Source organism: Arabidopsis lyrata, assembly GCF_000004255.2.
Source record: "Arabidopsis lyrata subsp. lyrata unplaced genomic scaffold ARALYscaffold_1, whole genome shotgun sequence".
Lineage (NCBI taxonomy): Eukaryota > Viridiplantae > Streptophyta > Magnoliopsida > Brassicales > Brassicaceae > Arabidopsis > Arabidopsis lyrata.
The window spans coordinates 6,725,484-6,750,863 of record NW_003302555.1 but is presented as its reverse complement, the minus strand read 5'-3'; the positions used below and the strand labels follow the sequence as shown (position 1 = coordinate 6,750,863).

General features: G+C 37.9%; 8 protein-coding genes across 9 annotated transcripts; 1 reads left to right on the top strand and 7 right to left on the bottom strand.

Moving 5' to 3' along the window:
- Window positions 1–691: 691 nt before the first annotated feature.
- LOC9326202 (metal transporter Nramp6) lies at window positions 692–3,325 on the top strand. The gene is made up of 10 exons (XM_021011816.1): window positions 692–784; window positions 1,085–1,163; window positions 1,704–1,747; window positions 1,823–1,901; window positions 2,015–2,119; window positions 2,234–2,316; window positions 2,416–2,520; window positions 2,596–2,727; window positions 2,806–2,901; window positions 2,988–3,325. Exons 1-10 carry the CDS (start codon window positions 692–694, stop codon window positions 3,213–3,215), a joined length of 1,044 nt encoding a protein of 347 aa, XP_020867475.1. The 3' UTR covers window positions 3,216–3,325.
- LOC9326201 (cinnamoyl-CoA reductase 1) lies at window positions 3,310–6,675 on the bottom strand. The gene is made up of 5 exons (XM_021011815.1): window positions 6,428–6,675; window positions 6,163–6,317; window positions 5,504–5,689; window positions 4,894–5,246; window positions 3,310–3,759 (listed from the first exon to the last, which is right to left on the bottom strand). The coding sequence occupies exons 1-5, from the start codon at window positions 6,558–6,560 to the stop codon at window positions 3,558–3,560; spliced, it is 1,029 nt and encodes a 342-aa protein (XP_020867474.1). The 5' UTR covers window positions 6,561–6,675; the 3' UTR covers window positions 3,310–3,557.
- A 502-nt stretch (window positions 6,676–7,177) lies between these two features.
- On the bottom strand, window positions 7,178–12,118 carry LOC110224773 (neurofilament medium polypeptide). 2 transcript variants are annotated; one of them, XM_021011812.1, is made up of 14 exons: window positions 11,773–12,118; window positions 11,229–11,432; window positions 10,922–11,103; window positions 10,703–10,829; window positions 10,422–10,619; window positions 10,248–10,298; window positions 9,455–10,162; window positions 9,273–9,365; window positions 9,114–9,187; window positions 8,978–9,029; window positions 8,802–8,885; window positions 8,656–8,699; window positions 8,494–8,568; window positions 7,178–8,411 (listed from the first exon to the last, which is right to left on the bottom strand). In XM_021011812.1, exons 1-14 carry the CDS (start codon window positions 11,884–11,886, stop codon window positions 7,388–7,390), a joined length of 3,030 nt encoding a protein of 1,009 aa, XP_020867471.1. In that variant the 5' UTR covers window positions 11,887–12,118; the 3' UTR covers window positions 7,178–7,387. The 2 variants fall into 2 exon arrangements, with proteins under 2 accessions (XP_020867471.1, XP_020867470.1); XM_021011811.1 differs by having other exon boundaries at window positions 9,273–9,368; window positions 11,773–12,115.
- Window positions 12,119–12,567: 449 nt separating this feature from the next.
- On the bottom strand, window positions 12,568–14,263 carry LOC9326200 (40S ribosomal protein S12-2). Its single transcript, XM_002890092.2, has 5 exons — window positions 14,104–14,263; window positions 13,871–13,935; window positions 13,095–13,389; window positions 12,938–13,003; window positions 12,568–12,828 (listed from the first exon to the last, which is right to left on the bottom strand). Exons 2-5 carry the CDS (start codon window positions 13,876–13,878, stop codon window positions 12,769–12,771), a joined length of 429 nt encoding a protein of 142 aa, XP_002890138.2. The 5' UTR covers window positions 13,879–13,935; window positions 14,104–14,263; the 3' UTR covers window positions 12,568–12,768.
- Window positions 14,264–14,496: 233 nt separating this feature from the next.
- LOC9326199 (probable CCR4-associated factor 1 homolog 2) lies at window positions 14,497–16,138 on the bottom strand. Its single transcript, XM_002890091.2, has 2 exons — window positions 15,830–16,138; window positions 14,497–15,689 (listed from the first exon to the last, which is right to left on the bottom strand). Exon 2 carries the CDS (start codon window positions 15,559–15,561, stop codon window positions 14,707–14,709), a length of 855 nt encoding a protein of 284 aa, XP_002890137.1. The 5' UTR covers window positions 15,562–15,689; window positions 15,830–16,138; the 3' UTR covers window positions 14,497–14,706.
- A 320-nt stretch (window positions 16,139–16,458) lies between these two features.
- Window positions 16,459–20,332, bottom strand: LOC9326198 (factor of DNA methylation 1). The gene is made up of 8 exons (XM_021011814.1): window positions 20,266–20,332; window positions 18,867–19,784; window positions 18,599–18,780; window positions 18,401–18,490; window positions 17,999–18,286; window positions 17,372–17,584; window positions 16,920–17,152; window positions 16,459–16,664 (listed from the first exon to the last, which is right to left on the bottom strand). Exons 2-7 carry the CDS (start codon window positions 19,768–19,770, stop codon window positions 16,922–16,924), a joined length of 1,908 nt encoding a protein of 635 aa, XP_020867473.1. The 5' UTR covers window positions 19,771–19,784; window positions 20,266–20,332; the 3' UTR covers window positions 16,459–16,664; window positions 16,920–16,921.
- LOC9326197 lies at window positions 20,272–21,278 on the bottom strand. The gene is made up of 2 exons (XM_002890089.2): window positions 20,780–21,278; window positions 20,272–20,338 (listed from the first exon to the last, which is right to left on the bottom strand). Exon 1 carries the CDS (start codon window positions 21,240–21,242, stop codon window positions 20,901–20,903), a length of 342 nt encoding a protein of 113 aa, XP_002890135.1. The 5' UTR covers window positions 21,243–21,278; the 3' UTR covers window positions 20,272–20,338; window positions 20,780–20,900.
- A 3-nt stretch (window positions 21,279–21,281) lies between these two features.
- LOC9326196 (probable disease resistance protein At1g15890) lies at window positions 21,282–24,602 on the bottom strand. Its single transcript, XM_021011813.1, is given in 4 exon segments — window positions 21,282–21,536; window positions 21,538–23,209; window positions 23,212–23,595; window positions 23,598–24,602. Coding segments are annotated over 4 exon segments (2,517 nt in total). The 5' UTR covers window positions 23,953–24,602; the 3' UTR covers window positions 21,282–21,430.
- Window positions 24,603–25,380: the final 778 nt, after the last annotated feature.

Genomic DNA, 25,380 nt, shown 5'->3' with positions numbered 1-25,380 from the left:
TTGGAGTTTCTTAATTATTGTATACTAAAGTTTAATTTATTGGAGAGAAAGAGGGAATTGTGGTAATGTCGAAAAAAAAAAAGAGGGAATTGTGGTAATTCTTTATAAACAGTGTTTTATTTCTTTTATCATAAAGATACATTTTCGAAAATCGACACATGTAGATTGCCAAGGCATTTAATTATCAAGTTCAAAAAAATACGGTACTAAGAAAAAAAATACAGTACTACTACTTTCCACCTTCCATTATTCCCTAGAACAACCCTTTCTTTTTTCTTTAATTATCATTTATTAAAATTTTCTCCACAAAATAAAAACTCTCTCTCTCAATATATAAGATGTTTTACACCTTTTCATTTGTTACATTATATAAGATTTTCTTTAATTTCAATGCATGATTTATATTAGTTTAATAGTAATTTTTAATTATTTTAATTATACAGTATTTTCTTATATTGGTTGAATTTTCATAAATGAAAAAAACATTTATTATTTCTTAATCTCTGTGCTTTTAGTCCAAACATCTAATAAAATGGGACAGAAGGAGTATAATTTTGGCATTTGCATTAATGAAAAAAGAAAACTATACAGATATATATTCATGTGTTTGGTCAAATGTCAAAGAATCTCATTAAAATGTGTTGTATGTTGGCATTATAAACAGAGAGCGAAGAGACGTAACAGATAAGCGATGGCGGGTGCAACAGCAAGTGGCGGCAACAGAACTTTCTCAAACTCTCCTCTCATAGAAAACTCTGATTCTAATCAGATTGTTGTCCCTGAGGTTTCGGTTTCTTCTTGTCTCTTTTCTTTTTTGGCTCCCACACTGTGTTATTTCTCAACTTCGAGTCTCTCCACATTTTATGCTTAATCAGTCTTGTTAGTCTCCATGAATTTGATTTGCAATCCCTTTTGTGTATCCTTATCCGCTGAAACTCCCATTAGTAAACACATGTCTATTATGAATTTGATAACTGCCCATAAAGTTTGATTGACTTCAAGGGGACAAGAGTATCCTTAATTAAGGATTCAATTATATATGACTTGTGGTTTTGATGTTTGTGGTCTATATAAATAAATGCAGAAGAAGAGCTGGAAAAACTTCTTCTCATACTTAGGCCCTGGATTTCTTGTCTCGATTGCTTACATTGATCCTGGAAACTGTAAGATTCTCTTTATAGATATACATAAAGTGTAACACTTTAAAATTACGCAGAAAGACACAAGCTATGCATTTTTGTTGTTGTTGTTACAGTTGAGACCCTTGTTTGAAAAATCGCTAGGCGCTAGTCGGGCGCTCGGCATGGGCCTAGCGATTAATCGGAAAATCGGATTAAAATCGGGGATTAATCAGGGATTAGTTTTAGGGTTATTTTAATATTTTTAAAATATATTAATCCAATATTGTAAAAATTTATGATTTTTATTACAAATTTATGATTTTTATTAAAATTTGAACACAAGTTATTGTAAAACATCACAAACTCTCCATTCAAATGATTGAATAACAAAAATAAAAAGTTTTTTTACATGCAATCTAAAAAATAATCGGGGTATATAAGATTAGGCGGAAAGTAATCGGATTAGGCGGAGAATAATCGGGTTACTGATTTTTTAGGGATTAGTCATTAATCGAGGCGGATAGGGTGGGCCTAGCGATTAAGCGGTGAGTAATCGGGGCTAGGCGGGGATTTTTAGAACAGGGGTTGAGACTGATCTGCAATCAGGAGCTCAATACAAGTATGAGGTGCGTTACACAATCTGTTTAATGAAGCTTTACGTTTTTTCTGTCTTTGTTGATTTTGATTAAATCGTGTCTTAGTTACTTTGGATCATATTGGTGGCATCATGTGCAGCTTTGGTGATTCAATCTCTCGCTGCAAATCTCGGTGTTGTCACTGGTTTGTTTAATCCTAAATACGACCAACCTCTTTATTCTACTATAGTCTTTGTATACATCAATCAATGGTGATCTTTCTCATAGTATCTTGAAATGTTGACTTTCTGACCGCAGGAAAGCACTTAGCAGAGCATTGCAGAACTGAATACTCCAAAGTTCCAAACTTTATGTTATGGGTAGTTGCAGAAATCACTGTAGTAGCTTGTGACATTCCAGAAGGCATGAGTTTTTTTCTGCTGCAGTGATGATGTTGATGGGAGTCTTCTCATTTTGTTATAATTTATCAAGCAAATGCGAAATGATGAATCAATCATTGGTTTTCTTGGTGTACAGTTTGTAATGCCTCAGATTTGAGTCCAGAAGATCGAGAAAGTTGCCAAGATTTGGACTTAAACAAAGCTTCATTTCTGCTACGGGTAAATCCATGACTCCTATATGTTTTGCTTCAGTTTCTTGCACAACTTTATACATTATTAAAGGATATATATAGATATATACTTATTCTGGTCTCACAGAACGTTGTAGATAAATGGAGCTCAAAGCTATTTGCAATTGCGTTGCTTGCTTCCGGTCAGAGTTCAACAATAACCGGAACATATGCTGGACAATACGTTATGCAGGTGATCAAACCCCATACAAATGCTCCTAAGTCCTAACTTGTGACTGAATCTTGTTCATGACCTTATTTTCCTCAGGGGTTTCTTGATTTAAGACTAGAACCATGGCTCAGAAACTTGCTAACAAGATGCTTGGCTATAATCCCAAGTTTGATCGTTTCTCTGATAGGTGGCTCAGCTGGAGCCGGAAAGTTAATCATCATTGCGTCGGTATAACCCCAAATAACTTACATCCAATCTCTGAATCATATATACATTACTAACATTAATTATCTTATCATTTTGCAGATGATCTTATCCTTTGAACTCCCATTTGCTTTAGTACCACTTCTCAAATTCACAAGCAGCAAAACCAAAATGGGCTCACACGCCAATTCACTTGTGGTAATATATTCAACTTCACTTCTGTTATATATTCATAACATCAATCGAAGGAAAGAAATCTAATTTATACCGCGGGTTTTGTGTAGATTTCATCTGTGACTTGGATCATTGGTGGACTTATTATGGGTATAAACATTTACTATCTAGTAAGCAGCTTCATCAAGCTGCTTCTCCATAGTCACATGAACCTTGCAGCCATTGTTTTCTTAGGACTTCTTGGATTCTCAGGCATTGCCATTTACTTAGCAGCCATTGGTTACCTTGTCCTCCGTAAAAACAGAGAGTCCACACATTGTAAACATGCAGTTACCTAATAGAGTAGCCGTTACAAGAAACTCTAATTGAAGAATTATAACATTTCAGATAGAAGAAACAATGTTTACTTGTTGTGATCTATTACATAGAATAAATATGAAGTTGCTTACTTAATGTAATCTATTACATAGATCAAACATGAAGCCTTGTCCACAAAATCCATCAAACGGTTTGGCTAAAGAACTGATATACAGATTCATAACCAGACAAGACAATTTGAAACAGAGGTTTCACATAACCAGAGACAAACAAACTAGACTTTTCTTTATTTTTCTAAAACAAAAGCAATTTCAATGGCTAAGGATACTTAAGGGGGGTACTTGAGGGAATAAATAAGCTTTTCAAGACCCGATCTTTATGCCATTTTCGATGGATCCTTGCGATGTTGAAGGAGGAGGAGGAGCAAGATGGCCTTTCTCTTGTAAGCTCTTGACTGTGTCGTAGAGGCTTTGCTTGGTGGATGTGAACTCTAAGCCCAAGTCTTTAATCTTTTGGTTAGTGAATTTGTATGGCTTGGCTCTAGGGTTGTTCTCATCCTTGCACCTGAAAACATTATTACACAAACCAACATCGTTGTCACTTAACACAATCTTTTATATTGGTTAATTACTTAGCACAATCTGTCTTGAACATTATTTACTCTAAAGCGATTGATTTGTCTAATTAAAGTTAGACAAAGAGCAAAGACTAGCTCCACTACATCTACCGTTTTTTACAATAAAACATATCCATCAACATTATATATTGTGAATATATATATCTTATGGTTTCAAATATGTCCACGTGAGCGGTTGGTGACGAGATGACTAGGACTTATGGTGTGAGTTGTTGGGTATACCAACCATCACCACAAACGATCAAAAAAGGATCATGGGACCAATTCACACCCATCATTGGTTTTATATCAAACTAGGAGATAAAAGAATCTATTTGTCAAAAAAAGAGAGAGGAACGAAAAAGAAAAAAAAACATTCGTTTTGTAAGAACGAAAAAAGAATTATATTATATTGAATAAGCTAAATATATGGGGAGATTAGCAAAGACACTATATAAGGGACGTCACATTATCGTCATAATTAGCCTCAAGTATTCATATGTTTACTGATTAGTGTTTGTGACGACTTATTGTTATTGATATACACTAATGAGTGCATGTGTCACATGACACATGTGTGTATGTGATTGTATAATAACCGGTCATTGTCTTTATTAAGCTACACAAGAGCTAACATCGTTGATTAAAAGACGTTATTTGCTTTGTTTTTTACAGAAAGTATTGACTCAAGTGGAAATTCTATGAGGTGACGAGGGGTCATTGGTGCATGGCTGCCAAGTGTATGAGTATTCATCAAAACTGATACTTCATACTACTTATATAGATTTTTTTTTCTGATACTACAAGTATCACACAAATTAAATTAGATTTTCTCGTTTAAGAAAATTAAATATATTGGACCACAATGCTTGATATGAACCTTTACCTTCAAGTTGGTTTCCAAAGATACAAGCGGAAATAATTGTACCACAATACTTGATATGAGCTTTCGTTTCTAACTTTCTAGATATAAACTAACCCTAAATTAGTAAATACTACTTTTTTGTTCAAAAAATTAGTAAATACTAAGCGACATTAATTAGTCAGAAAAGATTAATGGGCTAAAAGCAAAGTTCACTTACTTGGTCGGAAGTGGATACTCCGGGAATAACTTAGCCAGAATCTCAACAACTTCGCCACGGTGAAGAGCGCTCTCGGCTAGGAGATAACGTCCGGAGGCCGACGGTGCCTCATAGACCAGAACATGAGCCAGTGCGACATCGCGAACATCCACATAAGCCTGAGTCAAATTAGCATAAGTCTTAGCTGAGCCGGTTAGATATTTAAGGACGTGGTAAAGGCTGGCGTTGATCGTCGGCTGTAACGGCGGTCCAAGAACCAGCACCGGATTTAACACCACCAAGTCAACACCTTTCTCCTTTGCCGTCTCCCACGCCGCTTGTTCCGCCACCATCTTGCCGTAACAATACCAATTCTACAAAACACTTCCAAATATTCAATAGACCTAACATCAACAAATAAATATATTTTCACATTAAAACCAAAAAAAATAAAATTATCTGATTGAACTAATGCTACTGTGTTTATTTGCAAAGACAAAGATTCAAAAGATTAAGGTTTTTAAATATTTTTAAGTTTTAGTAAAAACATGTTTGTAAAGTGAAAAACACAAGAAAAGAGTGTTAAAAGGCTTAATTAGCAATGCAAAAAAATTAAAAAACCAAGCAAGACCTTGGTGTTTTTGCAGAAGTCAAGATCACTCCAACAACTTTCGTCAACGACAGCCTCAGGGTCACGGTTCGGGTCCATGTAAACGGCACCAATGGAGGAGGTGATGACCACGCGCTTGACCTTGGCTTCAGCCGCAGCATTGATTACAAACTTGGCTCCGTTCACTGCCGGTTCCACCATTTGTTCCTGAAATTTTTTACACATTTAAAAATAATTAAATACCTCATTTCACACAATAATTTTCTTTGATTTTTTTTTTTTTTTTGGTTTTATTGTTAAATTATTAAATAAAATATTATGTGATTTGCCTTTTAACAATATAATTTCTAACCATCTTTGCTGATTTGTTTTCAACGCCTAAAATTAAAAAAAATACTTGACCAAACTAGAATTTCATTGAAGAATAAAAGATTGCTAGAGATTTCAACCTTTTAATCAGGCGATATCCCTTTGTGAAATAGATTAAAAAATAATGTTCATGATTAAAAAGGAGGGATTCGATAAGGACAGGGTCTAATAAAAAAACGACAAAAACTCTAAATGAAATCAGCTCCACTACTATTTTTATTTAACGTAGGTCCTTAACTTTATTCGATTCTCTCTGTAAGGCACAGAAAGTGCGAAAAAGACAATAGAAAACCCCAGGAAAAAATACTCACCGGATCGTCGGTGACCGGAGAAGCCGTGTGAAAGACGCCGTCGCAACCATCAACCGCCGCCTTGAGAGCCTCGTAGTCCTGAAGATCTGCTTTGCACAGAATCAGTCTCTCCTTTGCTCCTTCTAGTTCTCTCAAATGTGTGTTCTTCGGATCATCTGCAAGAAAATTAATTTAAAAAAAAGTCCAAATTGTAAATAAAATAAGCTCAAGAACTTAGATAATTATCGCAAGTGACTGACCAAAACGTATATAAAAATGGACCTACCTGGATTCCGTACGGTTCCTTTGACTGTGTAACCTCTCTCAAGAAGTATCTTAACAATCCAAGAAGCGATGTATCCACCTGCTCCGGTGACACAGACGGTTTTTCCGGCCGGTGATGCTTCGTCGACTGGCATATTTCCCGGTGGTCGAAACTCGAAAGTAAGAGCTTCGTTTCTGGCAAGAAGGCTTTCGAGAGACTATGAATGCTCAGTTACAAATTGTGTTACGTTTCTCGTATATAAAGACTGAAAAAAGTATGTTATCCTTCAAAATTACACACTTGCCAAGTTCACCTAACAATGGTAAATGAGTTTGGTAAAATATTTTTTTTATATTTAATTGTAAATATTACCCATATCTAAAAGTGAACAAACAATTATTTCAGAAAAAAAAAAATATAGAAAGAGGGGTTGGTGGTGGAATAAGAAACATTTAGAACTACACACCTTTTTTATATATTATCTTTAGAAAAACTCATAAACATGGACAACTTTGAAAACTGAAATAATACCTACAATCATTTAACTCATGGTATTATACTATATATTATCTACAATTCTTGATCAAGCCATACATTTCTGGATGATGTATATATATATTTTCTTTAGGTTCGGATTAGTGTTATTTACAAACATTTCTATGCAAGACCAGAACTTTATGTCCAATACTGGAAATGCACAAGTGACAACACATACGATCATTGTTTGTGTCATCTGATAGCGACTTTTCCATACACTCATTCTCATAGGCATGTCTCTAAATATATAAAATATTAATATATGCTGCTAGAAAGGTGGCATTAAGATCAAACTAGTTCCATAACAAGACATAGGTCAGAAGAATCTACTCACAAAAAACACCATTAGTCTCTAAACAAGCAGCTTCACTTAACACATAAGTTACCTAAACCACAAGAACCAATCTTTTTTCCTGGATTAACATTTACCTAACAATCCTTGATTCATGGATCAACCTCAAGCACGCTAGTACTGACTTCTGCCCTGTCAGACTCTTCTTTCAGTTCCTTAATCACTCTCTGATCATCTTCTTCAGCTTCATTTTCCACTTTACCAGTCTCAGGGATGCTTGTCAATGTTTCTTTATCAATCTCTTCTCCCTTTGTCTTAGACATGTCCTCGTTCCCAATCAATTTTGTGTCTGCAGTTTGCTCTTTTGCTGACTCTTTCTCTTCTGCATTTGGCTCTTCCACTGACTTTTGCTCTTCTCCCTCAGTTTCCGGTTCTACATTTGTCTCTTTCAGTGACTTTTGCTCTAGCTCATCAGCTACCTTGTGCTCTTCCTCCTCAGTTTTGCGTTTTGCAGTTGGCTCTTTCGCCGCCTCCTCCTCTTCTCCATCAGTTTTGGGCTCAGCATTTGGCTCCTCTGCTGCCTCCTGCTCTTCTCCTTCAGCTTTGGGCTCTGCATTTGGCTCCTTCAATGAGTTACACTCTTTTCCATCAGCTACGAGTTCTGCATTTGGCTCATCTCCATTAGTTTTAGGCTCTGCATTTGGCTCTTTCGCTGCCTCCTGCTCTTCTCCATCAGATTTGGGCTCCGCATTTGGCTCCTTCAATGAGTTACGCTCTTTTCCATCAGTTTCGGGTTCTGCATTTGGCTCATCTCCATCAGTTTTGGTTTCTGCATTTTGATTTTCAGGCAATTCTTGGTGTTCTCCCGTACAATCAGGCTCAGCATCTGATTCTTTCCCCAATTTCAGACTGTCTTCACCTTTGGTTTCCGGGTCTTCCTTCCCATCACAATCTTTTTCACTTTTCCGGTGCATAGCTCGAGTCACCTTCTGCGTTTTGCCAGTTCTGCCTTTTGTTTTATCAGGTTCACCATTCAGCTTTTTCAAGGATTTAAGATTTTTCCCTGCAGTGCTTTCTGGTTCATTGCTTACAGCCTTCAATGCACCTTTGGTTCTTTTTGCTTGCTTAATGGAGTCTGTTACAGGGCCTTTCTGCTTCATTGTTTGCATAGAGGATCTATATCCATAAACGTGAACTAATTCATTCAAGGATCAAACTTTCAAACAACAAAAACTAGAATTATAATATACTTTCATACCTGACTTCTGGAGAACTACTCGGTTGCACATTCTTAGACACAGTTTTCCTCTTCTTGGCTTTCTCCCTTTGTATACTACACATAACAGCAAAAACTCAAGACTAAAGCTAACTTCATATTAAAAACTGCGGGTTCTCATAGAACTATGGAAGTTTCACTTACAAGGCAGATAAAGGAGTAGACTCAGGAAGATCAATCTCCTTATCCTGCTTAGATTTTTTAAGGGAAATCAGATACATTTATCGATTAGGTTTTTGGTAAAACATAAAGAATGGTGAATGAATAAAGAGAATGTAAGAAAATTTCACCTCACTGACTGAATTATCCTCGATTATCTCAAAACGTTCTTCTTTCAGATTAAGCTCTTCAACATCGCCATCAGAATATTTTACCTGCAATGATACCAACAGTGGGAAAATTCTATATGAACCAGTTATGCAATAAAGGGAGAACTTTAAAATAGCAAATAGAGAAGTTAACTCACTTGATGCATCTTCTTAAGACTAGAATATGATTTTACGACACCTTCATAAAACCTGTGCAAAATATAAATCGTAAGATTGCTACCATTCATCATACAGTATCAAAAAGGAATTTAGTGAGTATCACAATAAGCTTACGTCTTGTCGAGTGGCCACCAGACATTAACTCTCTTACCAACCAGTTCCTTACCAAGCTCACTTGTATTGGACTCCTGAAAAGAGGAACCTATACCGTATGAATACAGGTGACAAGTCAATGCCTCATAGAAAGGACAGAGAAAGTAACAAAATTATCACCACTTCCTCTCCTGCTGTCCGTTTCCTCTTGAGATGGCTCTTAGGAGCTTGATCAGATTTTTTGGTTGAAGGCGTCGTTGCACGAGAATCCTTCTTCTGCACAGTTAACCCATTATAAGTTTAAGGAAGTTCTAGTATATAATATACTGATAAGCGAAATCATGGTTCAAAAGACTTATTACCTTGCTCTTTGATGATCGGGGAATAGGCGTATCCATGCTTGCACCTTCTGAATTCTTTTTCTTAACATCTGAGTGGGCTGACTTTTTCCCTCTGGGCTTTACCATCTTAGTTTCTGCAAGTGGCTTCTTTGCAGATGTTTTTGCTAAACCATTATGTGCTTTCTCCTTTTTACTTGACTTGCCAGTCTTAATGCCATCTTCAGGTTTTTCAACCTTAGACTTCGTCAAATCTTCTTCTGCAGGATTATTTTTCTTCACAATCTGTTTCTTTGATGGTTGTGTTGCAACAGAACCTACATCATGATCCGTCTCTTCCATCTTAGTTCGGCTTCGTTTACGTGCCCCTGTCCTAGCCCTACCAGAGGATGAGAGAGAAATAACAACAGACTGATTCGTTTGACCAACTTTAGTAGGCAAAGACACTTTCTTGGCAGCCACCTTTCCAAGTGATGAATCTCCAAGTTCTTTTTCCTGCACCTTCTTGCTTGAAGACGTCTTAAATGAATAGCCTTCCTCAGGATTCATCAGAGAATTTGGTTTCAACCCTCTCTTCCTTGTCGACCCTGATGCAGTCTCTGCATCTGTACTTTCAGACAGCCCTTCATTTGCGGTTATTACTTTGTCATCTCCATTGGCTCGACGAGTTCCACCTCTAGCAGTTCTCTTGGATCTATTTCCTTTGCGAGAAAGCCCCAAATTCAATTTGTCCTAATTCAACCGATTTTGAAGATATTGGTTAAGCAACAATAATGTGAAAGAGGCTGAACACTAAAAAGCCTTTCAAATACAGTACCTCCAATGAATCATTTGGAAATACTTGTCCTTCTGATATCTTTTCATCTGCCTGAAAAATTGAAAAAAAGATAGAAGAAGCTTAATATAAACTATTGGCAGTTGCAACTTCAAGATTCAACTACACAATTACTCTACTAGCAATCAAACCAAGAGCTCAAAGCATTGAGGATACCTCATTTTCTTTGGGCTTAACATCATTGTGTGCTTGAGTAGTGGCAAATTCACGTTGGCATATTGATGAAACTACAGGAGAATACATGTCCAAGCTGGTCCCAGAGGACTTCAAAGCTTCCATGATGCACGGATGAAGCTTACAGGCGCAACTACTGAGAACCTTCTCCACAAGCGTAAAAGCCGCTGGTGAGACATCCTAAGGCATGTCAACCAGAAAAATCAAACCTCAAGTCTATTGGGAAAGCTGGGATAATTTAACCTCAATTGGAAAAAACTTACCTGACTTTCTTTTCTGACAGTAGTCAAGAGGATCTCGAGCAAATCCATGGGTACTTCTTCACTTTCATCTATAACTGTGATCATAATCGTTTCCATTGAGAGAAGCACCAGTTGAGGATGATCCGGCCTAGATAGATGCCCAAAAGAAAAGCCTTCATCAGTGTCACATAAAGTACCAAAGAGTTAACTGAGCATTGTTAAATCAGGTTCTGTACCTACCTTATGATTTTCAAGAACCGTTGAAACATTTCTAGGACAAGATCGTCGCATTCCAAGTCCAACATAACCAAGGATGATCTAACCTTTGAAACAGTCTCAAGAACAACCTCGGCTTTCCTGTAACTGCGACTGGAAGCATCAGCTAGTTTTTCAAAGGCTTCTATTGTCACCTGGAAGATCTCCTGTAAGCCAAAGAAGCAAAGCCAATGCCTCATGAGGGAATATTAGCAGAAAGCATAGCAAAAACAAGAGACCAGTTTGACTGGAATCCAAAGGTAAACAAAGCCTGGATTAATGGTATATCAACCTTCATTTGGTCATCGTTGTAAGGGGCCTCAGGAGCAGTAATCCTCATAACTTCAGTCAAGCACGAGACAACAGAAACCCTAACATCAGAATCAGGGTTTCTTAAAAAATCAGCGGATACCAAAGCCTTCATTGGTGGAAATAGGGCCCTTTTTACTGATGCAGTAGGATCTTGCTCGACAGTGGCGAGCAGAGACTCGACTTCCTACACATAGAAGCATCAAAAATCAGATGATTGAACATAGACCGCAGAGAGAGAGAGAGATATTTACCCCTAGGGATTTGAAAGCAACATAACCCTAAAAGCTTTCACCTTTACGAAATCCCAAAAAAGTCTCAGGATCCGCTACAAAATCACTAACGAACATTGAACAAAACAGCAAAAATCGGATATATCTAACTGTCATGAAATGGAAAACCCTAATCGCTTCCTGAATCTAGCCCCCAACAGAGGAATTTCAACAAAACTCATGAACAAAAACCCATTTTCCGAGAAAACGTTACAAAACCAGAGAATATCGAGAGAGGGAGAGAAGGATTCGTACCTCGAGAAGAGTGAGAGTCGCATCAGTAGAGGATTGAGGTTTAAGGAGATTATTTGCAGAGTCGATGAGTGCTTGTGCTTTCGAGAGCTCGTTCGCTCCGACAAGAGGACCCATTTGGTTTTGTTCTTCTGAAAATGTCTACGAATTTCAAAACCCTAGAAAACAAAGAACATTCTCCGAATGAAGAAAAACTGTCCTCAAATCCAAATGAAAAAAAAATGACAACTTTGCGGCTTTTAAAGGCGGTGTAGAACATGCAAGAACTGCTCTATGTACCCCGTACATGAGTAAATTAACTCAAAAACAAACAAAAAAATGCTACTCTTTAAACTCGATTATGCAAGTGTTGACAAAACAAAATCAATTATGTGAGAGACAAATGAAACATGTGCTTTGTCATTCGATTATAAAGTAATCTCCTGTTTTTTATTATCATAATTTAGTACCTCTACAAATTGTATAATCAGAATTGTTGCTGTAATACCACAAGTATTTATTCGGTGGCAATCTTGGATTTGCCTCTTCCCGCTCTTCTTCCGGAGCTTTTTACTTCAAAAGAATTTGATTTTCATTGTGTTTTTGTATACAGAACACAAATCATATGAAAATAAATAGAATAAGGTGAATAAAATGAAATAAATCATTTAAAATTTAATGCTCTCTAGTAAAATATAGATACTTCAAAGATTGAAAACAAACAAATGTCAATTGTGCCTTTCAACAACTACCAGTTTTCTTCCAAAAAGACCATCAAGGTCACATTATAATTATTTAGGTTAACTTTTTAGAATATGATTTTATGATGAAGAAGTGAGCCAAAAAAATTATCAAGCAGATTTGGCCATGTAAGAGTTGAGCCTAGATAACAACAAAACTTGACCATGTTCCAAACAAATCTCAAGAGCTGTCCGCTAAATATTAAATATCAAAACCAAGAGAAAACAGCATTTGGGCGAAAAGCATCTGAAATCCGAGTTTAGAAATGCTTCATGAATTTTATTGGGAATCAATATGCTTCTTGACAATATTGAGGGCAGTTGTCTCCTCGCCGTAGTCCTAAGAAGAAATCACAGGAACGCATTAAGTAAAAGACTATGGCCAATAATAATCAATGAATCCTATAGATTAGATGATACATGAATTGACGTGTAAAGACTTTATATACCTTGACAACAAGACATGAGCATCCAACAACCTTCCTGGCATTGCCCTCAGAATCAATCTTGCAGAGCTGCAACAATATGAAAGATTCAATTTCTTGTTGATAACACTGATAAGTTATATATTTAGAGTCAGTATTCAAGCAAAAAACATAGACTTACACCAGCCCATTCGCCAAGGGTCTTGGCACTTGGAACTGTAAGCAAACTGATGCTGTGATCAGCACAGAGAGCTTTAACAAGCTTGACGTAATCAGGCTGGTTGCAGTCCTCAGCCAAGACACAGAGCTGAGCCACACGCTTCTCAATAAGCTTAGCACTCTCATGAAGACCACGAACCACACCACCGTAAGCACGAGCTTTCCTAAGAGTCAACTCCAAAGCAGTCATTAAGTCCATGTCCTCTGGGATGGCCGCTTGCTCAGCAACGGGGGGAACAACGGGGGCAGCCTCATCACTGAAACAAAAATAAGTCAGAACTCAGCCAAACAGAAACCGAGCACACAAGACATGTCATATATTACTGAGATGAACTTGAATTGTCAACAATAAACATTTAGACTTGTAAATTCTGATTTGTATCTTAACAAGTACCAAATAGAAGAGGTTTGAAGAATCAGATAAACTAAACAAAAAAAATGATACTCTGTACAGGAAGTTTCTGGTTAATCCAAAGCTTGTCTAAGTCCCACAAAACATTGATCCCCGCAAAGGAAGAAGCTTAAAAGTATCAGCAATTAACGAGCACAGAAAGCAATATCAACAATGTAACAACAGATACCATTCAATAGAAAAGGCCCGATAAAAAAATAGAAGAGAGAATTATCCCTAGTAAAGGAAAAAAGGGATGTATAATTAGAGAAATTAGCTAAAAATATCACTCTGATTAAGCAATGCAGGAAACAGCTAAGAATCACTACAAGGCAAGAGAAGCTTACCCTGACATGTTGTCGTCTCTTTGAAATGCCTTTTAGCGACCGAAAAATACAGGAGTCCTTGTTATCTGCCAATATAGATCAAGTAAATGAGCTGCAGCAAACACCTAAACAACCAAAACTACTGTGGAAATTCTAACGAAGCAAAATCGGCGGCGGGGGAACAAAGTTCGACAATCACATACATAGCCAAAGATAGAATAATGCGAAATCGTTTAAGGAGCTGTAACACTCACCTCAGAGACGAAGACGGCAGCAGCGGAAAGTATGAGATAGAAATTTGGAACCATTTTATATGGAGAGTTAACTAAAAACCCTAATTTCAGCTGAATAAAAATATATTTGGATGGGTCGTAACGGACCCGAGCCACAAGTTTGCATTTATTGGGCCTATTAATTGGGCTGGGCGATACATTGAAGACATTATTCTTTCTCAAGAGGTTCATCTTATTTATTAGAGATTGGCAGCAACGTGGATTAGTGGAACCATTGGAAAACAAACTGTGTAACGACTGAAATTTGTTTGTTATATTGTCAATCGCTTTGCGAAATCTAAAACGCAATTCCACAAAATGGGTATCATTGATAAGAAAACTGCAGAATCATTTCACCATAGCAATCAAACTCACTAAACCAAATATTAAATACATCATTTTACTTCTACATTTCTTCGACTAATAAGATTATGGATAACTTTTTTAATGGCTAAATTCTTGTGCATCATATTCGCTCTAAGCACCTATTTTGTAATGCACATAGCCCAATCTAAAACGTAAACTAAACATCTCAGACAAAAAGACACCAAAACAGTTTTAAATTTTTAATTTTGTTTTTTAATTTTAATTTTTGGTTCCAGTGAGCAACCGAGGATTATCTAATCCATACAAAAAACCAGAGTATTTGTCCAGAGAACCAGTGAAGAAGATCTCTTTCATCTTGTTGAAGGCACGCAATGTTAACAAGCTATCTGATCCAGCCTGGTGACAAATCCCAACTCTTTTAACACCAAGTAATTTTGCTACTCTCCCCAGACCTCCATAGAGTGGGGCGCAGAATCCCATCAAGTATTTCATATCATACACTACCGGGAAAAAACGCTCCACCTGATCAAAGAACTTCGATGCCTCCGCCGGCAATTCTTTCCCGGACAAGAGTTTCAGCAAGTATCCAAAATCATATCCGCAATGGAATGTCACCCACTGTATCTTGTCGTTAAGCACTACTCCTGAACTCATTAGAAGCTCAGCAAATCGCCTCGAATCTACACCGCATTCGGTGTTTTTCTCCAAATCGATGTATGACTCACGCAGGAGTTGGATGGAATCCATGGCAAACATGTCGGATTTGAGATTGAATTCTCTGAAATTGAACTGCCAGATGCATTGCTTGTTAGTTCCACAGGTTGGTAAGTTTCCTTTCTCATCTGATAACGTGAGACCTAGCTGAATCAACTTAAGCATGTTCACATTCGTCTTCAAGGTTTCGTAGTTGAATTCGTAGTGTTTAGGGTTTGGGCTTGGATTCGCCGTAACTGTCTTGCAAACGACTCCTGGGAACTCTGTGTCCATGGCGACGTAAGGGAAATCGTCAATGGCCTGTTCAATCAGAGCCATCTCTTCTTCAAGATTATGGTTCCAAACCTCGCGGATTTCAATCGTATCGTCTTCTTCTTCTGGATTCGAAACCTGCGACATTTCTCTGTCGGTTTATGATACCTCAAGAACTTGCAAAAAGCATCTGGATGCGAGAGATTGATTGATAGAAAGAAATCGATAAACCAAGAACGGATCTAGAGAAAGATCCGATCTGGTTTCATCAGTATCTGCAAAGCAATTTCAAAATGCCAAGAATTATCAAATCCCAAAAACAAGGAATAAATATCTCGCAGAAAGATTCAAACGAAACCATAACACAACACACAGAAATGGAGAGATATAGAAACGAGGAGGCGGTGATTCGAACCTGGAAAATCAAACGAAGAAGGTGTAGAAATAGATATTTTCTAGAGAAGGCGGCGATTCTCCAGATTAGGGTTTCAGAGGATGTGGTGGTTTAACGAAGAGAATGATGCGAAACTGGGGAGAAGAAGAAGAGGAAGAGGCTGGCTATTAAGGAATTACGGATATTAATAAATCAAAATTTTCTCGAAAAATTATAAATCGATTTTACCTTTTCTCTATTTTTTTTTTATTTTTTCTTTTCTTTCCCTCGCTCGCTCTCTATTTCTCCTCTGAATCTATTTATTAGCTCATCGCCACAAATTTTCTTGTTTCTGCACCAAAATAAATCCTAAATTGATCTTTCTTTCATTTTTTTTTCCTTAGGGTTCTCATTTTTCTTTCCCAAGAAGAAACCTAAAAAAAACTCATTTACTGATATTGAATGTTACTTGCCGAAATAATCTTAACTTGCCATACCCACAAACTTATATGATCACCATTCTAATCAAAGCATGATAAGCTAGGGGTTTCATGTAATAAGATAAAATGATAAAAACGATAAATCATTTTTGTTATATATACGAGGAATAAGAATAACAAAGATTATATACGCACGGGTGGCTATTAAACAAGAACTTAAAACAAAAAGCATAAACCAAGAGAGATAACTAATAAAAGATTCGAAAATCTTTCAAATAAGAAGATCCAACGATACAAGTGGGAAGAAATTAGTCTCCATACAGAGAGAATACGAGCATCCTAATTATTTTACATGAATTAACCTCAATTCTCAGTTATTTATTACTAATAGATAGTAAACTTAACCATTTATTCTTCTTCTTCCTCATCCTCCAATCCTGCAACCAAAAGTAGAAGACCATTGGATTCTTCAGTTCAAATCAAAATGACACAAGACCTAAGCCAGACCAGATCATTATTGAACTCAAGTCAACAAGCGAGATCATGCCTCTTCAGTATTTGTTGACCCTAAACCTTATAAAGCCTTTTCTTACACGTTTCTCAGATTATGGAGTGTGTGTAGTTTTAAACCAGCACATTCCATATAAGCTAATATAAGGAGACCTGTGTCAACTGAACAAGATTTAGCATACCTTCAGGTTCTTTTGCGTTTCAGACTTTTGATCTCGGTTGAAATGAACGTAATCACTTCCTTCAGTGTTGCTTTTCTTCCTTCTTTGAAGTTCCACAGTTCTGGAGTTGTGTACCGACCACTTGCATTATACTCATTCATCTCCCCAAGAGCTGTTTTTACTGCGTTATGCACCTCTTCTCCCCACTCTCCTTTAAGCTTCTTCAGCTGCTCATCATCCTCGTCTACCATTTCCTGTAACCATTACCATCTAACACCATCACTGCTAACTCACAAAAGAAGTTGTACCAACATATGGACAACATTCACAGAATCACATGTTACTCCTACATATTTAACTAAAACAGTGGCCCAGAAAGGGTAAGAAAGACCAGACACTTTTCAAAGTCATAATGGCCTCAACCTAAATCAATGATTCAGTGAGTTAAAAACTCGTAAAATTAATGAACCTACCTTTGCTCTGTCCCCGGTTCCTTCACGCTTGAATGGTTGCCATGATGGATTCTTGAGGTTCTCCTGCCATGTCGAGCAAAGGGTGGCAGCTTCAACCGTAGCATCATTTGCAGAATATCTCAGCTTGCAAACATCCAGAAAAGGTTTCTCATTAAGTTCTCCCATCCTTTTTACTCCGATATCGGTCTCAGCACCCAACAATCCTGTCAAACCCTGGAACAAAGAGCTTTCCTTTGAGTATTCTAACCACACACAACATAGGCATCAATTAATAACTCACAAGATTATTCCAACTTTGGTCGTTGTTACAGACAGTATGCATCTTCTAGACAAGATATAGTGGTAAAGATCTGTGATTTTTACCAGGGTCCTACAGCCGTCATAAAGCGTAATCTTAACAGATGAAAACTCATCTTCAATCCATCCCATCAAACAGGTTTATCAGTACATTTTAAACTTGCAAGTTCAATTGGCAACTGAAGATTTCCAACAAACTAGAGTGTTTGACCATGTCTGAATTATTTTAGACGCGAAAAAATAAACAATTTCTCAGGAACATTTTCTTACGTAATGGTAAAATGCAACTGCGTCAGTACCCAAAAACACTAAAGCATTAGAAATCTGTACCTGAATCAATTTTTTCCGCGCTGCTTGTATCTCATCATTGCTTTCACGTTCTTTTGTCATCAGGACTGAATTCATCTCCTCTAGCCCTTCTAACTCAGATTTCTTTTCCTTCAGCTCATCATTCATCTCTTGCATTTTCTTCTTGACCGCCTCATCATCATCATCCCCCAAATGCTTCATCACTTGCAATTTGCCTTTTAGCTCTTGAATCTCCATTTCCAGTGTCTGTTTGGTGTCTAGCTGCTTCTCAAGCAGAAGGATCTTGTTCAAAGCATCTTCTTTTTGCCTCTGGTAAGAAGGAGAGAGTTTCAAACTCAGACACAAATAAGGTAAGAGTTTTTTCCCTTAATTTTGGAATTAACTTGTTAGTCAGTTTAAGTAGTGTGCTATGAAGGAATATACCTTATGCTCTTCGACAAGTCTCAAGACGCTTTCGTCAGCCTTTTTCTGCTCACGAGAGGCTAACTGTAGGGATTTGTTCATAGCATCACTCTGCCAAAGCAAAAAAACATAAAATGATCATTGGTTCCTCGGAAAGAAAAATGCATACATATGCACAGACTGATTGTTTCCTATGTATCATACTGACAATGATATTACCTTTCTCTTGTCTTCATCGAGCTTTTGTTTCTCCAGTTCAGTTAGTGCTTCCTGTTTGTCCAATTGTTTGGCCCGAGACTCCAAGTCCCGCATCTTACGATCCAGTTCATCGCTTAGCCTCTCTTTGTCATATAGGATCTTTTGGATATGGCGAAGTGACATCTGCTGCATCTTCTTTGTTTCTGAGGAGATAAAATATAAAAAAAAGTCAGATACCCTAACACATAATATATATGAGTCGGAAACATATCAGGGTGTCAGTAAATACCGTCAGCAAAAGCTTCGTGCAAGCTTTTTTTCTCGTCTAGGACCCTTTGCAGTGACATTGCCGTCTTGTTGTAACTGTATTGGACCTTGTTCAGATCTTCGTTTGTCATAGCAATCATATTTGAAAGTTCGTCCAGAACAGTGTTTCTATCCTGCACTTTTTCTTGCAAAACATCTGAAACTGTTCTTAGCTGTCCCTCCTTGGAGAGGTACTCACCTATTGGATCTTGAGAGTTAAAGTCTTCAGCACGTGCACACCAACCATAGGCCTTTGACTCTGAATCTCCGCTCCTCTCAGTCCACTCCTTTTTGCTGGAGCCTTGGGTCTCAAATTCCTTTTCAAGCTCTGTGGCACTGGCAAACCCACTCCAGTCGCTGTGAAACTTAGCAATAACCCCAACAATAGAATCTTGTTCGAGCCAAAAGGCATTCACCTCAATAGGCTTGAATTTGGAAAGGGTCTTCAACCAAAATGCTGAATCAAGTAGAAGTTCCTTGTCATCTGTTTCTTTCAAAGGGTTAAGAACAATCGCCATCCATGGCCAGACATAGACGTCATGAGGGTTTGGTTCAGTCTCGTCAAACTGAGGAGGAACAACTGGAGGGCGTGGAACAGGTTCTGCATAACCAGCAAGCTCATTCTCTAAAAACTTAGCTAAAGCAAGATGATTAGCCTTCTGTTTAGCACTTCTGCTGGCAGATCCTTTGGAAACCCCAGTAGCATGTGCATATAACTCCTTGTACTTGTAATCTTGCTTCTTCTTGCCGGAACAAAACGGGCATCTGAGCTGTCCATTAACCTTGACCTTGTAGCTCCCATTGCGTAAAAGCAGGTAGGGTGTTTCGGAATAGTCATCAATCTCAGACTCGCTGATCTCAGACTCTTCATCAGATGAAATACCCATCCTACCTGCTTTACCTGGAACCACAATTGAAAATAGCAATCAAGAATGGATGATTCATTCACCAAACAAAGCTAAAGAGAATCTCTAAGAAATTAAAATACTTGTTAGACTTCAAATGAGTCAGTCACATCAGAAAGCAAAACTTCACCGGATAGTTCATGCAGCAAAGTTAAAAGCCCAAAAGAGACTCAATTTCTAGCAAACTGAGTCGATAGTATATAAATCCCAACAGCAAGAGAAACCCTAGGCAACAACTTAACCCAAAAAAAAACCAAAAATTTAACACTGGATAAAGCAAAAGAGACGAAATTGATACAGCATTTACAAAATTGTGCTATGAGATTCACGCATGCATGATAAGGAATCTAACGAAATCCAAAATGTTGTACGGGAGAAGTGAATAAAGCGTTAAAGCACGAGATGCCCAGAAAAAAACAACAACCATTTGGGAGATTTCATTGTGAAAACAGAGTATAGAAGAAATCTGGAGCTTACCCAAAGCTTGATGAAGAGAGAGAGAGAGAGGAGTAGAGAGAGTGAGGGACTGATGAGGAATCCGATGAAATTTCTATGCAAATGCGCCAATAAAACAAGAGTTAGGGAAAAGCAGCAATAAAGAAGATGAAAGACTATCTAATTTAAGAAAAAGTAAAACTAGGATAAATATGTCAAGAAATGGCATTTGAACCCGTGCCCTTTCGTATTGACTCATGTTTGACCAAAATTCATTTTGCTCTTGGATATCATCATACTCATACATAATCTTTTCAAAAAAAATTTGGTTTTCAAATTGTGATGATCTTACAAGCAAGCAGGCCAGTGTCTCTCGATGAGCAAAATGGCGAAAACGAAAATTTGATATTGAGCCTAAACACTGAACTAATTCCACTTTAGCAGCAAATTCATCAACAATCTGAGTACAGTTTTATTCAACTTCAATGAACACTCACTCCCATAAAAATGTTGCATGTTTTCATTTCAACAATTCAAAATCAAGGAGATTGATTACCAAAATTGTGATGATCAAATCGATCAACCTTTTGATAAAATCGGAGGATACAACACTGACAAGCTTCAATGGATTATATAAGCTACTCTGAATCGGCAGCAATTAGTAAGAAAGATTCAATTCAAATCGGAAGGATGGGTCGGGTACGTGATCGGCGAGATTTCCAGAGGAAGAGAACCAAAGCAGCGATCACAACTCCAATGGCGTCCGCGACGGCGTCTCTAGCGGAAGCACCTGCGGAAGGGAAGATACCAAATTGATCGGCAGCTTCTTTTGCCGCACCGGCGGCGACTGAGAAAGCAGATCCGATCCAGATGGAGTGACGTCGTAGAAAGGAGTAGCGGGAGAGAGAGGCGAGAGTAGAGAAGAGAAGAGAGATGGAGAAGCAGAATACTACATGGTAGACTTTGTCTGCAGCGAGCCAAGGATCTTCTTCTTCGCCGCCATGAAATTGCGTCTCCATTTATGCTTCCAAAATTCGGGAAGAAAAGGGAAATTTTGAAACAAAGGAATTAAAAAATATATTAGAGCAAAGCCGAGATTTTGGACCTTCCAAATCACTCTTATCAAAATGCCGGATAAGTGCTTGATGCTTGGAGAGACCATCCGCTGTTTTAGGAGCCTCCTTCTAAACCCCATTCCACGCATGTCTCAAATACTTATTAGTGGCAGCTTTGGACAGCCTTCGAAATAAAACTGTCTCAGGTTTGGAAGAGCTGGAGGATCCCAGCAGATTGATTTCAGTTCATCCAAATTACATGCTCTCCAGCTCTTCGAAAGGCACAACAATATCTGGATGCAACGTCCTAATACTCATTTCTTTCTCTCTATTTATTATTTCTTCTATACTTGATGGACCCGACACAGATAGAATCCTGAGACTTTGAGCATACAATAGCCATGTCAAATCGGTTGGACCTTCCAAACGGACTATATGTACAGCGGAGAGTTGCTTGAAGCCTGGAGAACCTGTACATATTAGATCCCCTCTTTCTTTGCTTTCCCAATCTATCTTTATCTCAGAGATTTTGGAGTTCCAAATAGTAAGGCGTTGAAGACCTCCCACAACTACCGTGTTTAATATTACCACCGGTGCTGACATATTGCTGAGACATAAACCTCGAATACTGCTTGCTAATCGGTCCACTCCTTGTATATTTTTCAAAATCACGGCATCCTCTATGGTTGCTGTCACAATCTCCACGTGCTCCAAGAGTTGTAGCTCTTTCATTAATATGTCATCAACACAAACTCTGGAACAATATAATCTCAACACTTGAAGATTTGGTAGACTTGTTGCTATCCCAACAATACTTTCAAGCTCACGAGTAAACTCCAAATTCAAGTCGATTAGTCGTTTCATCTCCTTCAAACCATCTGGTAACGATTTCATTCCTGTGTATGATAAGTTGAGATATTGCAAGGAACCCAAGTTAGAAATTTCTTCCGGCAACCTAGAAAGAATTGAGTTCCTCGATAGATCCAAGACCACAAGTGCTGGCATAAACCGAAAGAATTCACATGAAATATCCACCAACTTATTATTCTGGAATAATAGGGTCGAAAGGTTGGAGCAGTTGCAACTGCAAGATATCTCCGAAATCTGATTGCTCATTAGTGATATCCTTCTCACAAGTTCCCAATTGATGTCTTTTGGTATTTCACGTAACTGCGCACCAGATCTAACACAAAATGTTTCTCTCTGTTTCCCAAAATTAGATGCTATCCAAAGAGCCATCTCGCGTATAACATCATGCATTTTCACGGTGAATGTGAGTACACCATCCACCAATAGATGGGCATGAACTAGTAAACCGATTATATCATGACCTTGGTTGTCAGCTCCATCGTCATTTCTGCTTCCATCGATAAATCCTTCGCATATCCAATATTTTATCAATTTCTCCTTCCCTATTTCATAATCTTCCGGAAACAAAGAACAATATAGGAAGCATAATTTGACTTTTTCGTCTTTTAAGCTATCATAACTGAACTTCAAAATGGAAAGAATCTTTTCTTCCATACCTGGAAACTCATGGCTAGACGAGTTGAGAACATGAATCGCATGACGCCATTCTTGTACAGTCTCTTTACATGCCATGGCTTTTCCAATGACACATAGCGCAAGTGGCAAGCCACAACATTTTGCAGCAATTTTTCTTGCAACTGGGAGAAAATCATGATGGCTCTTTATAGGGTTTTCTCCAACTTTTTGCTGAAATAACTCCCAGGCTTCATCCGGTGACAAACAAGCAACTTCCATTATATCATCAACCTCTATGTCTTTGCAAACTTCCTTAGAACGAGTCGTAAAAACTAATTTGGATCCATTTTCTTGGGTTGGAGGTGGAACTCCTATCTTGTTCAAATCTACTTCGCTCCACAAATCATCCAATAAAATTACAAATTTCTTTCTGTTTAGGATATTCTTATGCGAGAGGCTCTCTCAATTTCCGTTTCTTGTTTCCATTCCTTGTCAAGACTTAGTCTTCCTAAAATCTGATTCTGGATGCTCTCAATTTGCAAATCTTTAGAGACCACAACCCAGATCACAACATCAAATTCATTCACCACTTCGAGGAATCTGTTGTTGATACAAGCTAAGAGGGTAGTTTTTCCGACTCCCCCCATACCATAAAGACCCAGTGTTCTTCGTTCACCGATCATGAGGCTGTTCCATGCCTTCTCAACCATTGAATCCAAACCAACTGTGGTTTGAAAATGCTTCTTGTCCACCTTTGGTACAGGGATTTTCTCAGCCACCACTTGGAAAACTCCTTTAGCTAGAAGCCCTTCAACTTCTTTCAACTTTTTCAGTACTTTTTACCATAATCGCAGCTTGTTATGCACTTCTTAGAGCAATATCCAAGCAGACACAATCTTTTAGTTTGAGTTGATCTAGCCTCGAGCAAATCTTTGACTTGAGACTCAACACTTTGTACCCTTGAAAACCATCCTTGGACTTGAGCAAGCCGTTGCAAACCTTTATCTTCGTCAATGACAACTCTTCTTAAAAGATCATCTCGTCTCTCTTCAAGTTCTTGCATAGTTTTCTCCAGAGCCTCAAGATTTGCCTCCATCATGTGAATGTAATTCCCATCACCAAATAAGCAGCCACAAGCGTGATGCAACGTTTGATCACAAGATACGTCTAGTGATACACAGTTTCCCATCTTTCGCAAACTTTCAAAAATACAATCCCTACCTAACAAGACTGCAATTCAAGGATGCTGCATTCTACACCAATAATGGAGAAACTGGTGAAGATGTTTTTATATCCACAAAATGATATGAAACATCAAATATGAAGACACACTTCACTACCCACTTGGTCTCTAACCCGGTCAAATCAATATATATTGAACCGAAACAGACTTATAAGAAAAAAGAAAAAGAAAAAAAACTTGTAAAATAAACGAAGAACAACCAGAATTGAATCGAACTGCAAATGAATCGATTAATACTTCAGTCTTTCTTTGTTTAATCCTTGAAGCTGAAAACTGAAAACTGAAACCAAACCGGAAATCTAAAATCAAAATCAAACCCAAAATTGAAGTTTTCAGTTTAGTTTACATACGGAAAAGTCTTCATTGAATATCAGAGTTACCGACGCAATGATGGTCCGTAACCACCAACCAAAGCAGCGAGCACTAACGTCGGTAGAAATGTCCAAAACGCGATTCGGAAAGCGACCTGCGATATTTCTTCGGTAATAAAAAACCACGGCTGAACCAAGAATCTAACTTATTGACCCATCTACCCAATATAAACCGACTGGTATGAATTTTTATTTCTATTAATGTGAATGGCACTCTTTAGCGTGTAACTGAAACAAACACGAATTTTTTTTTTTGAATGAATGTAAAATTTATTCACAAAAAAAAAACCGTGTTTACATCAAGTGCGACTTTGCTGAAAGTAGAGTAGATAATTTAAAGTTCTTGAACTTCTAAAATACACTTAAGATCGAGTTGAAAACCATGAGATAAGAAGATCTTCATATCTTCGATTGCCCGAGTTTCGAAGAAGAAAAATCCGGTTGCGGATGGTCTTATCAATGAGTTTCTCCAGGTGGGTGGCTGTTCTTGGACTTTCTCCATGTCTTCGATTATTTCTTTCTCTCCATAATGAATAAACTGTTGTTTGAAGTGCATACCTTAGGAGTAGCAGGCAATGTCGTTCTAAGCTTGCGTTGGAGATGAGAGAGGTGAGTTGGTTCCAGTCCGAGGTGTATTGATATCTCAGTAATCCCTTTGATAGTTTTTCCCATATTTGATTCGAGTAAGGGCATTGAAAGAAGATATGATTCCTCGTTTCCAGAGTTGCTTGACAGAACATACAAGAGAAGTCAATTCCTCGATTCCACTTCATCATACGATCTCCCGTTGTTAGACGATTATGCATACCCAACCATGTGATGAACGCGTGTTTTGGCGTGGCTTGGGAGAACCACACCCCTCTGGCCCATTCGCAGACTGGTTTCGGAGCTCGGATTAGTTTCCAAGTTTCACTGGTTGAGAATTTCTGTTTAAACCCTGATCCTCTCTTCCACAAATTCACATCCTCTAAATCTGGTTTGTGTTTGGATTTCACCTTTTCTA